Here is a 14,099-nt window from a genome sequence, read left to right on the forward strand (position 1 = left end):
TTCATTAACAAGCTTAACAAAAATAAATCACCAAATTAAATTAATCCAATCATAAAATAAATCCATATTCTTAAAATCATCTATCCTAAACAGAAGTTATGAGTTTTTAGCTCATATCTACAACAAATAACAACATAAATTCTAATTCTAATGATTCAAACATGGATAAAAGCAAAGATTAAGAAAAAAAAAAGAATAATTATTTGCCTTTGATCTATTCTAAATTGCTTCTTAGGTTGAATTCTCGAAAACTAGAGCTCCAAGAACCCTTCTGGCCTCCAAAAATCATCCTAAACTTCCCCCATTCGTTAGGGTTCGAATGACAAGTGTTTCATATATAAATTTTGAAAACAGGGGAGACTCAGCGAGTCCAGTGAGTGACTCGGCGAGTCCATCACTTAAAATCCTATGTACGGCAAGTCAGCATCGAGAATCGCAAAACTTCTGATCAACTCGTCGAGTCCGCTTGGAATAAACATTTTCTCCAAACACAAAAGTCGTCCGAATTTTTGTCTAGTTTTCAGAACATTTTGAATCTCGTCAATCGAAGTTATGGTTCATGAGATATGGTAAAAACACTGACGAGAGGTCAAACTGTCCAACAAAATCCTTCTTTCTTCAAAATCCAAGATCCAAGCTTTCAATTGCTAAATCTGCTTCCTTTTCCATCCGAGCATTTCATTGTTGCTGAAAAATGAAATTATAAACTAATTAAGCACCTTTTGTTCATTAAATGAGATAAAATCAACATAAAATATTAAGATAATGCATGAATTTTATAACTAAATATGCCCATATCATAAACCCCGCGGGGTAACTTATGGTTCAGACCTTTCTCACCAGAGTATTTGGGCAGTGCGCCTGCTGCAAGGTATTTCTTATACCATGAGAGAGTCATTAGTGGGGACTAAGATGTAAGAGGACATAGAGATGCGTTAGCTAAGTGATGCATACTTTTTAGCATCAGTTTCAAGTGATCAAGAGGAGAATACTGGGGTGGCGGCCCTTGTTGCCTACGTTGTGTATCGACTGGGAGAGTGAAGTCTCTTGTTTCTATGATGATCCACATGGTGGTTTGTTGGTTGAGGTATTGGAGACGAGATGTGTGATAGTGCATTAATTACAGATTAAGAGTTGTGACTAATTTGGGACAGTTGGGATATCCAACAGTGTGGCAGTATGATATTTTCAGATGACTACAGGTAGTCATGCAGGGAGGTTTCCGATAATTTCATATGAGATGTGGGATATTTGGAGTTTCTTAGTCTCTATCAGGAAGATCATCGAGTGTTACGTAGTACATTCCGAGAGTCAAGTGTGAGGTACCTGGTGAAACAGTTTGTGGAGTAGACTTTTGGTATGTCTATTAGTAATGGTTCGAACCCTAAGTGGGGGAGAATTGGGTATTTTATCGAGAGGATCATAGATTCATTCAAAGGCGGTTAGAGAATTAGTTATGGAGATCTGCGATACGAATTCATGAGACTTAGGTTATTGACGGATGAGGCAAGGTGCAGAGCGAGATAAAGCATGTTGTATGTGTTCAAGAAAGGATGAGTGTATCCACGACAAGTAGCCGTTGGTCAGGGACTTTATGGTGGTTAGGAACTCTTCGAGGTTATAAAGGTTAAGTTCGATGCGGTTGTATCGTTAAGGATAGTTTCAACGGTTGAGAATTTCTAGCTCGACGTATGGGTTGATTATATGCTTTGGGAAGGGCAGAAGTTGTGTTGGCAACCAACTTCAGAGTCGGTATTAGTATTCTTGCATGGGTTTTTTAGCAATAGAGGATGGGGTGTCGGATTTTTGTCAATGTGTTTTGAGTCGTTGATGATTCCTCCGTGTTTCAAATTGAGAGTAGGAATATTTCGAAGTACGAGTGGTGCGAGGGGAGATTAGTGGTCGAGGCAAGATATTGTGAGATCCAGAGAGGGTGCATTGTGGTATCTGAGTATGATGCCGTGAGTAGGAGATTAGTGGTTGAGGCAAGACATTATGAGGTTCTGTGATGGTATGCCTAGGTATCCGAGTATGATGCCCTAAATTTTTGGATTATTTTGAGACTTGAGTTACGAGGTGTCAAGTGGAGTATCAAGTGGGTATGGCTCTAGTGGGAGCCCTTCAGCTAACTGTCATAAAAAAGGATTATCTAAGAATGTGAATTACAAGGAGAAAAAGTGTTTTGTCACGACGATTGTCGTCAGGAGTAGTGATGCTTAACCTGGGTAACATGTGTACCTGTCTATATTGGATCGCGAAGTATGAGTTAGCGAACTCAGTGTAGTGATGACTTGATAATGAGATTATGGGGGTGATAAAAGAGTGAGTGGATCCAAGAGGGAGTAATCACCTGGGATTATCAGAGAAAACCATGGGGTGATCCCCTAGCTAGTGAGAGAGTATTATGAAATTGTGGGGAGCTGTAGCTTTCACTAGTGAGCGAGAGAGTATTGTGAAACTGCAGGGAGCCGTAACATTCACGAGTCAGTGAGAGAGTGTCGTAAGTCTACGGAGAGTCGTAACACTCACGAGTCAGTGAAAGAGTGTCATAAGTCTGCGGGGATTCGTAGCATTCACGAGTCAGTGAGAGAGTGTCGTAAGTCTGTAACGCCCTGATTCCCAGGTATTAAATCAATTAAGAATTTATTTAGTTTTAAGCCCTACTCGACGAGTAAAGGTTGCCCTACTCGACGAGTAAAGGTTGCCCTACTCGTCGAGTAGCGTCGAGGCGAGATTGCCAAATTAGTGACCTACTCGCCGAGTCCATAATGGGACTCGACGAGTAGGAGCTGGCAGATGAAACCCTAAATCTTGGGGTTTTGCACTCTATTTAAGGAGGTATAAGCCTCATTTGGCCTCCTTGCAGTCCTTGAGAGCTCATAGAAACCCTAACCCGTGTGTTGTGTCATTCTTGTGCATTGTAAGCTTGGAAGGAAGGCTTTGTGGGAGGAAGAACTTCGAGAACAAGAGGATAGGAGCAAGGAAGGAGTGGAAATCCGAGATCTACCTCAGTTAGCATCCATTGAAGGTATCAAGTCGACATCTTTATTTCTTTAGACCTCATATGGTAGAGATCTAGGGCTTTTATGGTTTGAATAAGGTGATATTGCAAGATATGAGGTTGATCTGAAGTTGTAACTTCAGATCTGGACCCTTCCAAAGTTCTAGAATCATAAAGTTCCTGTCTTGGTCGTGGATGAGGCCCCCCTTGTGCATGAAACCCCCTTAAGAGCTAGACTTGGCATTAAGAATCTTTTTATCCATGCATGCACGTAAAGTTTGCAACTTTACGTGAAAGGAATGCCCTGGAAGCTTGGATCTGTAATTTGGAGCCATTGCATGGCTTAAATGAGTCTGTATGGCTTAAGAATGAAGGAACTCGGCGAGTCGCAAGGTCAAATCAGCGAGTCATATGAAGATAGCCGTGAACTCGATGAGTTGGATGAACAACTCGACGATTCCGATGAAGATTGCCATAGACTCGACGAGTTGTATGAACAACTCGATGAGTCGGATGAGTTTTCCCTAAGTTAGGAATGTGTGTGTATTGACGTGTTGCTAGAAGGAAACTCAATGGGTGGCCTTAGGGTCTCAATCGAGAATCGTAAGAACTCAACGAGTCACCCCGGTGACTCGGCGAGTGGGTAAGGACTTCAATGAACTCGGCGAGTAGCTGAGGGTACTCGACGAGTTAAGGTCAACATGGACTGTTGACCTTGACTGAGGACTTTGACTTTGACCGGGGTTAACTAGTTGGGTTGTGGAGTACTCTGTGAGGATGAAGACTTATGAGCATGTTCGTACTATGGAAATAAGTGGTGGAGTCTATGGCTAGTGATTGGAGAGTTGTGATTTATCTACCGAGTTGACATCTACGAGGTGAGTTATCCTCACTATACTAAGGGGTCTAAGGCACCAAGGCCGGACCATTTAATATGTTACCTTGAACTATGATAGATGTTGAGTATGATTTAGTGTCGTATGCTAGTGTTTATGCCTGTTAGGTAGGTTTGTAGGACTACCTATGATGTTATGTGATTATTGCATGATCAATTCTTATGATTTATGTGTTTGTTATATGGGATGGGTTGAGGTTGTACTGCTTTGTGCGGTAGCCAACAAACCCTAGGAGCATTCTAGTTACGGGCTAAGGGAGACTCGTATTGTGGGCTCGGGAGCATTCTAGTTACGGGCTAAGGGAGACTCGTATTGTGGGCTCGTGGGTATTACAGTTTGTAGGGCTGTGGACCCGTTATGTGTTGTTCTGTTCAGTTGTGATAATATGTTATCGTGACATGGTTATGTGGACTGTATGTGTATCGGTATTTTGGGGGTAACTCACTAAGCTTTCGGGCTTATAGTTTCAATTTATTGTTTCAGGTACATTAGGGGATCACGACAAGGCAAAGGCGTGATCGTACATCTCCTCTTGTTATGTGTATGTTTCTGGGAAAAACTCTGATAATTAATATTTTGAAAACAAAGTTGTAATGTTTTGATGAAGTTGACATGTTTTAAAAAGTTTAAATTGGTTTGAAATTTTGGATTTTACAAAGTTTGCGGGGACTCGTAGCATTCATGAGTCAATGAGGGACTGTCTAAGACTACGGAGAACTGTAGCACTTGGTAGTCAATAAGAGAGAATATTTTAACTACGGGGAGCCTTATTATTCGCTAGTCAGAGCTTGATGCGGAGGAGTTCTTAGGCTTGGGTAGCCTTACCCATCGAGTCTTTAGGAACCTAGTGGCCGAACCAGGGGAGAGACTGGGGTCTCCATAATGGTCGGGGATCGTTATATTCCGAGTTAAGGTGTGGTTATCATAATCGGAAGGAATTGGAGAAGTGATGTACATGTGGGTTTGCGAATCATGGGTCACGAGTTGAGTACTAGGTTGGGACGAGTGGTTCCAATTATGTGTCAGACCAGACACTCGAGTTTGAGTTTGGCTCTAGCAGTGTATTAAGTAGGTGAGATGAGATTTCAGATTCATAGACGGGCTTCTTTTTGAGGGGTAATGATTCCATTTGATGTCTTAGACCTGAGTGGATCAGTTCGTTGGTATAGGAAGAAATGTGGGACGCACAGAGCTAATGAGTGGTAGACAACAGAGGTCAGAGGTGAGACGACATCAGATGGGGTTGTAGTATTCGCTTGAGGTAAAGTGAACTTCTTGACTTGTGTGACACGATGGGCCGAGATAGTTATTGTGAGAAGAAATCCTGTAAAGTCGTTTTATTGGGAGTGCAATGGGTAACCTTTGGAGGTTCAACTGCTAGGTCGGGAGCCGACCTGGTGCTCAGTGTTTGAAGGGATATGTGAGAGGAAGCTGGGGGTTATGTTCATAGAGGTCTGAGGATACTTCTAAGCGGGCACAATCATTTTCTTGTGTTGAGTACAGAGTATTGGGGGTTGTTTTGTTCAAATGGGTTCTGATAGCAGTGCAGTTGATGGGTCTCTAGTGAGAAGTGACCCTTCCGTTCTTTTGGAGCACGATCTGGATCGACTGATATGTCAGGTATGAGTGTTCGACAGTCGTTATGGTCAATGAACTGATTTCATCAGTCGCATCAAGATAATTAGATATGGAGGTATGATTTTGAGACCGGTCATTCGATGAGCGAATGACATGATGATATCTTGCATGGGCGGTCGTGTAGGGAGTCAGACTACTAGGGCTTCCAAGTTCCGAAGAGTCATAACTGGAACTGCAACGATAGAGGAATTCGTCATGTTGTGGGATAGGGAGTTCCTGTATGAGTTGGGTGTCTTGGGAAAGAGATTGTTGTATGGCATGAGACGGTACTGATGCCATTGGAGGATATTCAGGTTGATGACCGCCTGAACTATATTGAGAGGTCGGTCCCGATATTGGATAAGAAAGTGAAGGTTCTGAGAAACAAAGAGGTGCCCCTGGTTCAGGTTCAGTGGCAACATTGGAAGGGGCCCGAGTTGACTTGGGAGCCGGAGTCTGAGATGCGAGAGCAGTATATAGAGTTATTTTTGGAGCATGACTTCGAGGGCAAAGACTGATTCTAGTGGGGAAGAATTGTAACATCGGGGATCCCAGGTATATTATCCTTTTATTTATTTCTTTTTGAGATCTATTAAGCAACTCGAAGAGTTGGTTCCTCACCTCATTGAGTAGAGACTGATTGACCACGTGGGTCTAAAAACCGACTCGCCGAGTCAGAGAGTCGACTCGCCGAGTAGGCGCTGCAAGATGAGACCCTAAATCCCTGGGTTTTGGGCCTATTTAAGGAAACTTATGTCCTCATTTACGCCTCACCAGCTACCCAACTCCCCTGTGTAAAACCCTAATCGGCCATTGAGCTAAGAGAGAGTGTGTGAGCTATTATTGAGTGTTTTGGTGTATCTTTTGGAAAGAAAGGAGTTAGATACAAGCAAGGTACGAGGAGAGGCTGTGGGATCAAGCATTCTTTCACTTGGAGCTTCTATGGAAGGTAAAAAGCTTACACCTTTCTCATCTTATTAGTTGGATCTCTTGAGTATGGAAGTTAGGGCTTTTACCACCTTTTTGTTGGGACAATGAGTACATAGAGTCTATTAGGAGGTCTAGACTTCATATCTGGACCTTGTGAGGTCCAGAGAGTCCAAAGATTCCAGCTTTACTCGGCCATATAAGAGCTATTGTTCTTGAACACCCTTGTTAGAGCTGTATTGGCATTTTGGAGCAAAGTGTGTCATGCATGAACATAAATATCGAAGCTTTACGTGACATTTGAGCCTTGGGATCCTAGATCTAGAGTGTGGAGGGGTAGATCTGCCTTAAAATGTCTGAATGAGAATTCAGATTGAAGGGACTCACCGAGTCAGCGAGCTAACTCGATGAGTCGGCTAGGGTTTTCACGATGAGCCTGAACACGCGATAACTCGACGAGTTAAGTTGGATTTCATGAGGGTTCTAAGGGACTGAAGGAACTCGACGAGTCGGATAGATACACTCGGCAAGTCAGGTTAACATGGACTGTTGACTCAAGTGTTGACTTCTGTTGACTTTAGGGTTTAGTCAAGGCAGGGTTTGTGGGAACCATGGAGGGGTAAAATGGTCTTTTACCCATTCCAAGAGTTTGAGAGAGAGAATAACCTAGCTTACTTAGATACGTAGTTTAAATGTTAATTAGAGATAATTATCTTATCTTATGTATTAGGCGGAGGCCATTTCGAGATTCGTGTGCAAGATCATTTACTTGCGTGTTGACAAAGTGAGTCTTATCACTATACTTTACCTAGAGTGGTAACCTTTGTGTGACCGGAGGGTCTTATGTGCTTATATTGAGTATTGTGATATCCAACATTATGTGTTTGTGATTTATGTTGTGTATTATTCTGAGCTTACTGAGTTAGGACCGGAGGATCCACCCGAGTTGTGGGACCGGAAGGTCTTATCCGAGTATAGCCATGAGAGGCTAATGAGATATGTGTGATATTTTGGGGAACTCACTAAGCTTCGTGCTTACCGTGTTATGTGATATGTGTTTCAGGTTCTTCTGTGGATCGTGGGAAGGCCCCGGCTTGATTGTACACACCAGAGAAAGAGTTATGTTTTAAGTATCCTGGATTAATAATCAAACAATTATGGAGTTGCGTTTTGTTAATTAAATAATTGGGAGTTTGTGAAATGTGTTATAAGAATTTTGTGATTTTTTAAAATTAAAATTTTGTTTGAAAATTCGCAGTGTTACAAACTAACCAGTCAGAACTATTTGGATCGGATTCGTACCTTAAGGATTGCCTTAATGTATAATGGCAAATAGTGTGTCCTCAATCAACATCTCCCTTATGTGGATGATGATTCTATTGTTAAATGGCGTTTATCACAAGCATGACGATGAATTTACTAAAGTTGCTTGCATAATGTTAGCGACCATGTCTCCTGAGCTCCAAAAGAGCTTTGAGAACCTTGGGGCATCTAACATTAATGAAGAGCAAGCTTAACAAGAGAGATTTCAAATCGTGAATTCCTTGATGGCTTCCAAACATCAAGATGAGAATTTTGTATGTGCGCACGTTTGGAAAATGAAGTTGTATATTTACAGACTAGGAAACTTGGGTGTCGAGTTTCCAAAAGAGTTGGCCAATGACATGGTCTTGAACTCACCTCCTAGTTCATATCATTAGATCATCATGAACTATAATATGAACAATCTCGTCAAGACCCCAATGGAGCTACATGGTATGTTGAAAACTACCAATTCCAATCTGCTTAAAGCAAAAAGCTCCAACCCTATTGTTCCTGTCTTGGCCATTGGACATTGTGGTGCTAACAAAAAGAAAGTCTCTCATTTCAAAGGTAAGACCACGGTTAGAACTTCCAATCAAAGTCTCAAGAGAAATATATAACATAACTCCTATATATTCATCATGTGATCTTTTAATTTTAGTATCACTTTTTTTCATATACAACATATCCAAGAGGATACTGAGACAACTTTGAGAGATAAATGTAACGACTTGATTATTGTTATTTTTCCGTTAGACTAATTCTTACGTAAGTCTTTTATTTTCCACTACCAGAGCGGCAAAGCCTTCTCATTTATACTAATTTCCTCCAAACAATTGATTGGTTTGCTGCATTGCATTAAATAGTGAGAACACGTTCCTCCAAATTACTATCTATCAGATACAAATATACATCACTAGAGACTTTTTAAAATATATTTTTTTTCAAATGTTTCGCAAAAGGCCTAACATGTATATGCATTCACGAAGTTCTAGCCGCTATAAACCACAAGATGTCAGACTCCACAGAGTAAGAATGCCAAATTTCGCTACAAAATCGCATATAACATCTAAGAAATTGCATATGACATCTGATAAATAAGTTTATTTAGATAATTTCAAAGATTACCATAAAATGATTTCAATTATGAAATATGTAAAATTCGTTTTGATTTTTTTATTTAAATACTACCATATTTTCACAGATTACGTCATCTACAAAAATTTATGGATGTTTTAGAGATTGGAAAACAATTAATGAAATTAGTTATATTTTTCCTTTTCTTATTTATTTTTTCATGTAATTTCCTTTTACATGTCTAAATTCCAAACAATGTAAATGCTTTTTATATGTCTATTCCATCTTCTTTCTTTGGTGAGATTAATATAAACGATGACAACATCATCGAAACACACCTCCAATATTCGTCCCCCTTTTCTCATCGCTCGACTTTGACTCGAAATTTGTAAATTTATTTTTGTAAATTTTCAGCGAAATCCTCAATCGAACACGCATACCTGAAGAACTGATGACGTTAATCAATTGTAATTTCGAACCCCCATGTTTCTACCTTTAATTTCGGAATATCTTTATTATCTGTTGATCTGGTTTCATTCATCTGTATAATTTGTTGGCGTTGCTATCAGCTGATCATCATTAGGTGCAATTTCAGTGCTGGTTCCTCCAGAAATTAGTTAGATACGTAAAAGTTGAATTTAACGCTAGGGTTAGGGTTTTTTTATCAGTAGAAATTTTTATTTTTGCGATGTTAAACGATCTGTTGAATTAGCCTAATTTTCTCCATTAAGAGCAAAAGGATTACATATTTGTGTAAGCATACTATCATTGCCTTACATTGGTATCTTTCAGAACATCATTGAGCAGAGATTTAGGGGTTATAAACAATTATCAAGTTAATACGACATTTTTTTTCCCACAATGACAGACCACTTTGTATGTTTTGCTAGAACTTGATGAAGGTGGGTCAGCTTATACCTAATGAGACTCTAATTGTGTAATATGTTTAGTGTAAACAATACTGTTATGTATTGGTTAAAGTTGTTGAAATCAGTAGCTTTTCAAAGCCTGTTTTAGCTTTTAGTTTATAAGTTGGGATATTATGCAGATGACTATTGTTTTGTATTCTGCAGTACAACTGCAGGTGTTAGGACTAATGGAATTTTCTGATTCAAGGTAGGTTCACAAGTGTTAATTTTCTTCAGTTTCAAGGCATTATATAAGTTCAAGTAAAATTTGATGTGTTGAACCATTGCATTCAGTCAGTGACAAGTGACAACTGCTTTTCAACATACAGTAAGGTCAATTAAAGATTTAGAACGTGATAATTCTGATCAATTCATAAAGATTCTTGTAAGGACCATTGCCATTCTCAGATTACATTTTCTCGGTGAGTATATATAGTATAGATATAAACAAATGATCCCTATGATCTTATACATCATCATTTCTTTTCATCTTAAGACAAGATAATAATAAAAGATAATTTTGAAATGTAGAGTGACATCTTTTTGTGTTAATAATTATTCCGTATATTTTAAGTAATACATTACAGCAAAGTAGATGGCTAGTAGAAAAAGAAGACTCCCAAATGATGCAGACACTAGTGCACTCCACAAGGAATGGGATGAAATCTCTTGCCCAATATGCATGGATCACCCCCACAATGCTGTTCTTATCCAATGCACTTCTCACTCAAAAGGCTGCAGATCTTTCATTTGTGACACGAGTTACAGACATTCAAATTGCCTCGATCGATTCAAAAAACTTGTATCTGTATCTGTATCTGACACCAATGAAACCACCCCAACAAGTTTGCTACCCATTAACACCAACCCCACAACACAAAATCATAGTTATGAATCAACCGAATCAGATGCAATTGGATATGTGGAATTGGCCGGAGCACCACCGGGAGATGGGGCTCCGGTGACTGTGACCGGAGATTCTGATATCACATCAAGTTCGAGGTCTAACTGTAACCTGAAATGCCCATTGTGTCGGGGAAGTGTGGCGGGGTGGGAGGTGGTGGAGGAGGTCAGACAATATCTAAATTTGAAGCCCCGGAGTTGTTCTCAAGAAACATGTTCGTTTTCCGGGAACTACAGAGAATTGAGACGCCATGCTAGGCGGGCCCACCCGACTGCCCGACCATCTGACGTGGACCCGTCTCGTGAAAGAGCTTGGAGACGACTCGAGCACCAGAGGGAATACGGTGATATAGTGAGTGCCATTCGGTCAGCCATGCCCGGGGCAGTTGTGTTTGGGGACTATGCAATTGAGAATGGAGATAATAGTAATAATAATAGTAATAGTAGATTACCTGGTGAGAATAGGGGGGAGAGGGGGACAGGTGAAGGGGGGAATAATAATAATGGACATTGGTGGACTGCTTTTTTCTTGTTTCAGATGATTGGGTCGATGGAACCGCCGCCTGCTGACCGGAGAAGTGGCAGCGGGGGCAGGCCTAGGGTTCCGACGAGACACCGCCGTCGACGGCTGTTGTGGGGGGAAAGCTTGTTGGGGTTGCAAGATGATGAAGATGATGATGAGAGTGATGATGATAATGATAATGATATGTTTGGGTTGAATTTGGGTGCTGATAATGATGAAGATCGTCGTCCTGAGAACCCGAGGAGGCGTAGACGGAGGTTGACCCGTTACAGATCAGACGAAGACCAATCGTAAAATATCCGGTATTTTTATTTTTAATTGTTCTTGGATATTTATTAGGATTAAATGCAAGAAATAACCACCTTGAGCAAGGCGGCCAAATTAAAAACCAAACCTAAAAACCTAAAATTTGGTTTTTCCAAAAACCAAAACCAAACCGTGGGTTTTTCAAAACGGTTTGGTTTTGGTTATGGTTGTTTGTATTGGGATGATATTATGGCAATATCATCCCAATACAAAGCAATTTTCATTGCTATAGTTAAGTAGATTTTTCAAACTAAAGGAACATGATATGAAAAAGATTGTAAGTACATTTCTATAATGGAAAGAAATAAAAGTAGGATGCTGTAATAAAAAAATAAATGGAAGTAGGTTGCTAATGCTAGCATGTAGCGTTATTTATTAGTTCCATGGGAATTGTTTAAAATGACTCATCTTTCATAATGTTGTAGTTTTATGCAGATAAAGCAAACGGATTTAGCAACTCGGGTTTTCACAAAAGTGGAGGAGTGATTGTCATTGATGTTTGAACTTTGAATCAGCATATCTTATGCACAGTCGACTGTTGTTTAATTTAAAAAAGAAAGAAAAAGAGGAGGTAAGTGAAGGAAGGCATGTTGTTATTTGTTAACATTCACAAACTGTGGGGGGAAGGGCATCTATTTTACTTTGTATTATGTGCTTGTTTATAAACCATTTATGTTTTGAGTTGTTTTTATGTTATGGAAGATTTTAATTGATGCAATGGATGGATTAGATTGAAGGTTAAAAATGATTTCTGTGACAGACTTGTAAATAAGTGAAAGCTGAAAGGCATATGCCTTCATAATCAGAGGGTTAAAGTTTGCTACTTGAATTTTTTCATCATTGTGTCTTTCATATAGTTGATAAAATTTGTTTTTAGATATTAAATAATAGCGGTCAAGGGACATGATCTGAAAAGGGGTTCTTGCGGTGCTATCTATTCAATTTTGTATTTGATGGTTTTATGGATTAATTGATGAAAAAGTTATATTACTGAACTTTTTTGAGCTTTTGGATTAATGTGTCGGGGTTGAAATGTCACCAGAAAGAAAAAGAAAGACGAAGCAGAAAAGCTCTACTATTGTTGAATGTATAAGGGCATGTTTGGTATAGAAAAATAGGAGAGAAATGGAATTGATTCCGTTCTCCTGTTTGTTTGACATTGATGATGAAGAGAAATAGGAAAAAACAAACAAACAAATAAATAAATAAAGATTCCATTACCATCCTTTTGATTCTTTGTGAATAATAGAGTAATGATGGGAAAACAAAAAATGTCTGGTGCTGAGAAATGGTAAAAAAAGGGTTTAGATATATTTCTCTGTTGAATTATCCACTGTACCAAACAATTCTTTTCTCTAACTTAATTATCTTTCTCTATATTTTCATTATTTGTTTCAATCCCATTTTTTGTACCAAACGTATAAGAGAAATGAAAGTGCAATGCTATAATTTATAAAGTTATGTATATGCTAATATTTATGCAAGCATTAACAATAGATTTATTAATTTTTAGTATTTTTCCGCTCCTCATGTGCTTTCTCTAGCTGTGTTTTCCATATTTCATAAGGTCGCGGGGTGCGGTACCACACGTTATCAGACTTTTGGTCTGTCATTCAACGTCATATTATTTTCCCATCACCTTCCCATTACTCCTACAAAATTGATAATTTGATATGAATGGTACACCTTACCATATATATATTTTTCTTTTTTATAATGTAATTTATTAATTATATAAATAATTAAAATACATATTTATAATAAAAGAGAAATATTCCATTAATATAATTAAAAACGGTAATTAAATTAAAACACTATAAAATAAGACTAATTCGAATATTTTTTTCATTTTTGAATTACAAGAATTGTTTGAATTCATTTTTGAAATACAAAAATTTAAGGTTTTATTAGAATTGAATGTCTTCATGATGTGAAATATATGATATAGAGAATGATATTTATAGTGTTTACTTAAAAAAATCAAAAAAAAATACTCTTTAGAAACGGTAACATATAAATCAAACACCCAAACGGTAAAAAAAAATAACGGAAGAAGGTGCGACAATGTCCTCTTGTGCGGTGCCCTTACCGCGGTCAAACGCCCATCAATGTGGTGTTTACCGCACCACTACAGTGACACGTTGCCACCAAAAGGTGTAAATTAGCCCATTCCGATCGATCTTATGTGATATTTCTCAAAGATTTTTACACCAAATGACAAAATCCATAAATCTAATTCTTCCAAGGCCGAATGTTTAGACTTTAATATTTTCATTTATTTAACCATTTTAATATTGGTTTTTATTGTAATTTTCATTATTTAATATCCGGTGTAAATCTAAATATATTATTAAGAACATAAGTATATAAATTTGTTTTAATCCGATATATATATATATATATATATATATATATATATATATATATATATATATATATATATATATATATATATATATATATATATATATATATATATATACACACACACGACATTTTGAGTTTCAAAATGTATTTATTTTTATGTCGCTATAAGATATATTTTTTAAAATATTGTTATAAATATAAAATACGTTTTCCATACTTTATACCGTTGAAATGTAAGGTTAACTTTCAAATAAATAATAATGTAATAAACT

At 38.2% G+C, this 14,099-nt stretch overlaps 1 protein-coding gene across 6 annotated transcripts; it reads left to right on the plus strand.

The window, feature by feature from the left end:
* Positions 1 to 9,102: 9,102 nt before the first annotated feature.
* Positions 9,103 to 12,297, plus strand: LOC145048494 (cellulose synthase, putative (DUF1644)). 6 transcript variants are annotated; one of them, XM_078997003.1, is made up of 5 exons: positions 9,103 to 9,287; positions 9,894 to 9,936; positions 10,023 to 10,150; positions 10,303 to 11,456; positions 11,886 to 12,297. In XM_078997003.1, exon 4 carries the CDS (start codon positions 10,324 to 10,326, stop codon positions 11,446 to 11,448), a length of 1,125 nt encoding a protein of 374 aa, XP_078853129.1. In that variant the 5' UTR covers positions 9,103 to 9,287; positions 9,894 to 9,936; positions 10,023 to 10,150; positions 10,303 to 10,323; the 3' UTR covers positions 11,449 to 11,456; positions 11,886 to 12,297. The 6 variants fall into 6 exon arrangements, with proteins under 6 accessions (XP_078853129.1, XP_078853132.1, XP_078853131.1 ...); XM_078997006.1 differs by having other exon boundaries at positions 10,027 to 10,150; XM_078997005.1 differs by having other exon boundaries at positions 10,058 to 10,150.
* The last annotated feature ends 1,802 nt before the right edge of the window (positions 12,298 to 14,099 follow it).

This window comes from Lactuca saligna, chromosome 5 (genome assembly GCF_052625555.1).
Source record: "Lactuca saligna cultivar CGN05327 chromosome 5, ASM5262555v1, whole genome shotgun sequence".
NCBI lineage: Eukaryota > Viridiplantae > Streptophyta > Magnoliopsida > Asterales > Asteraceae > Lactuca > Lactuca saligna.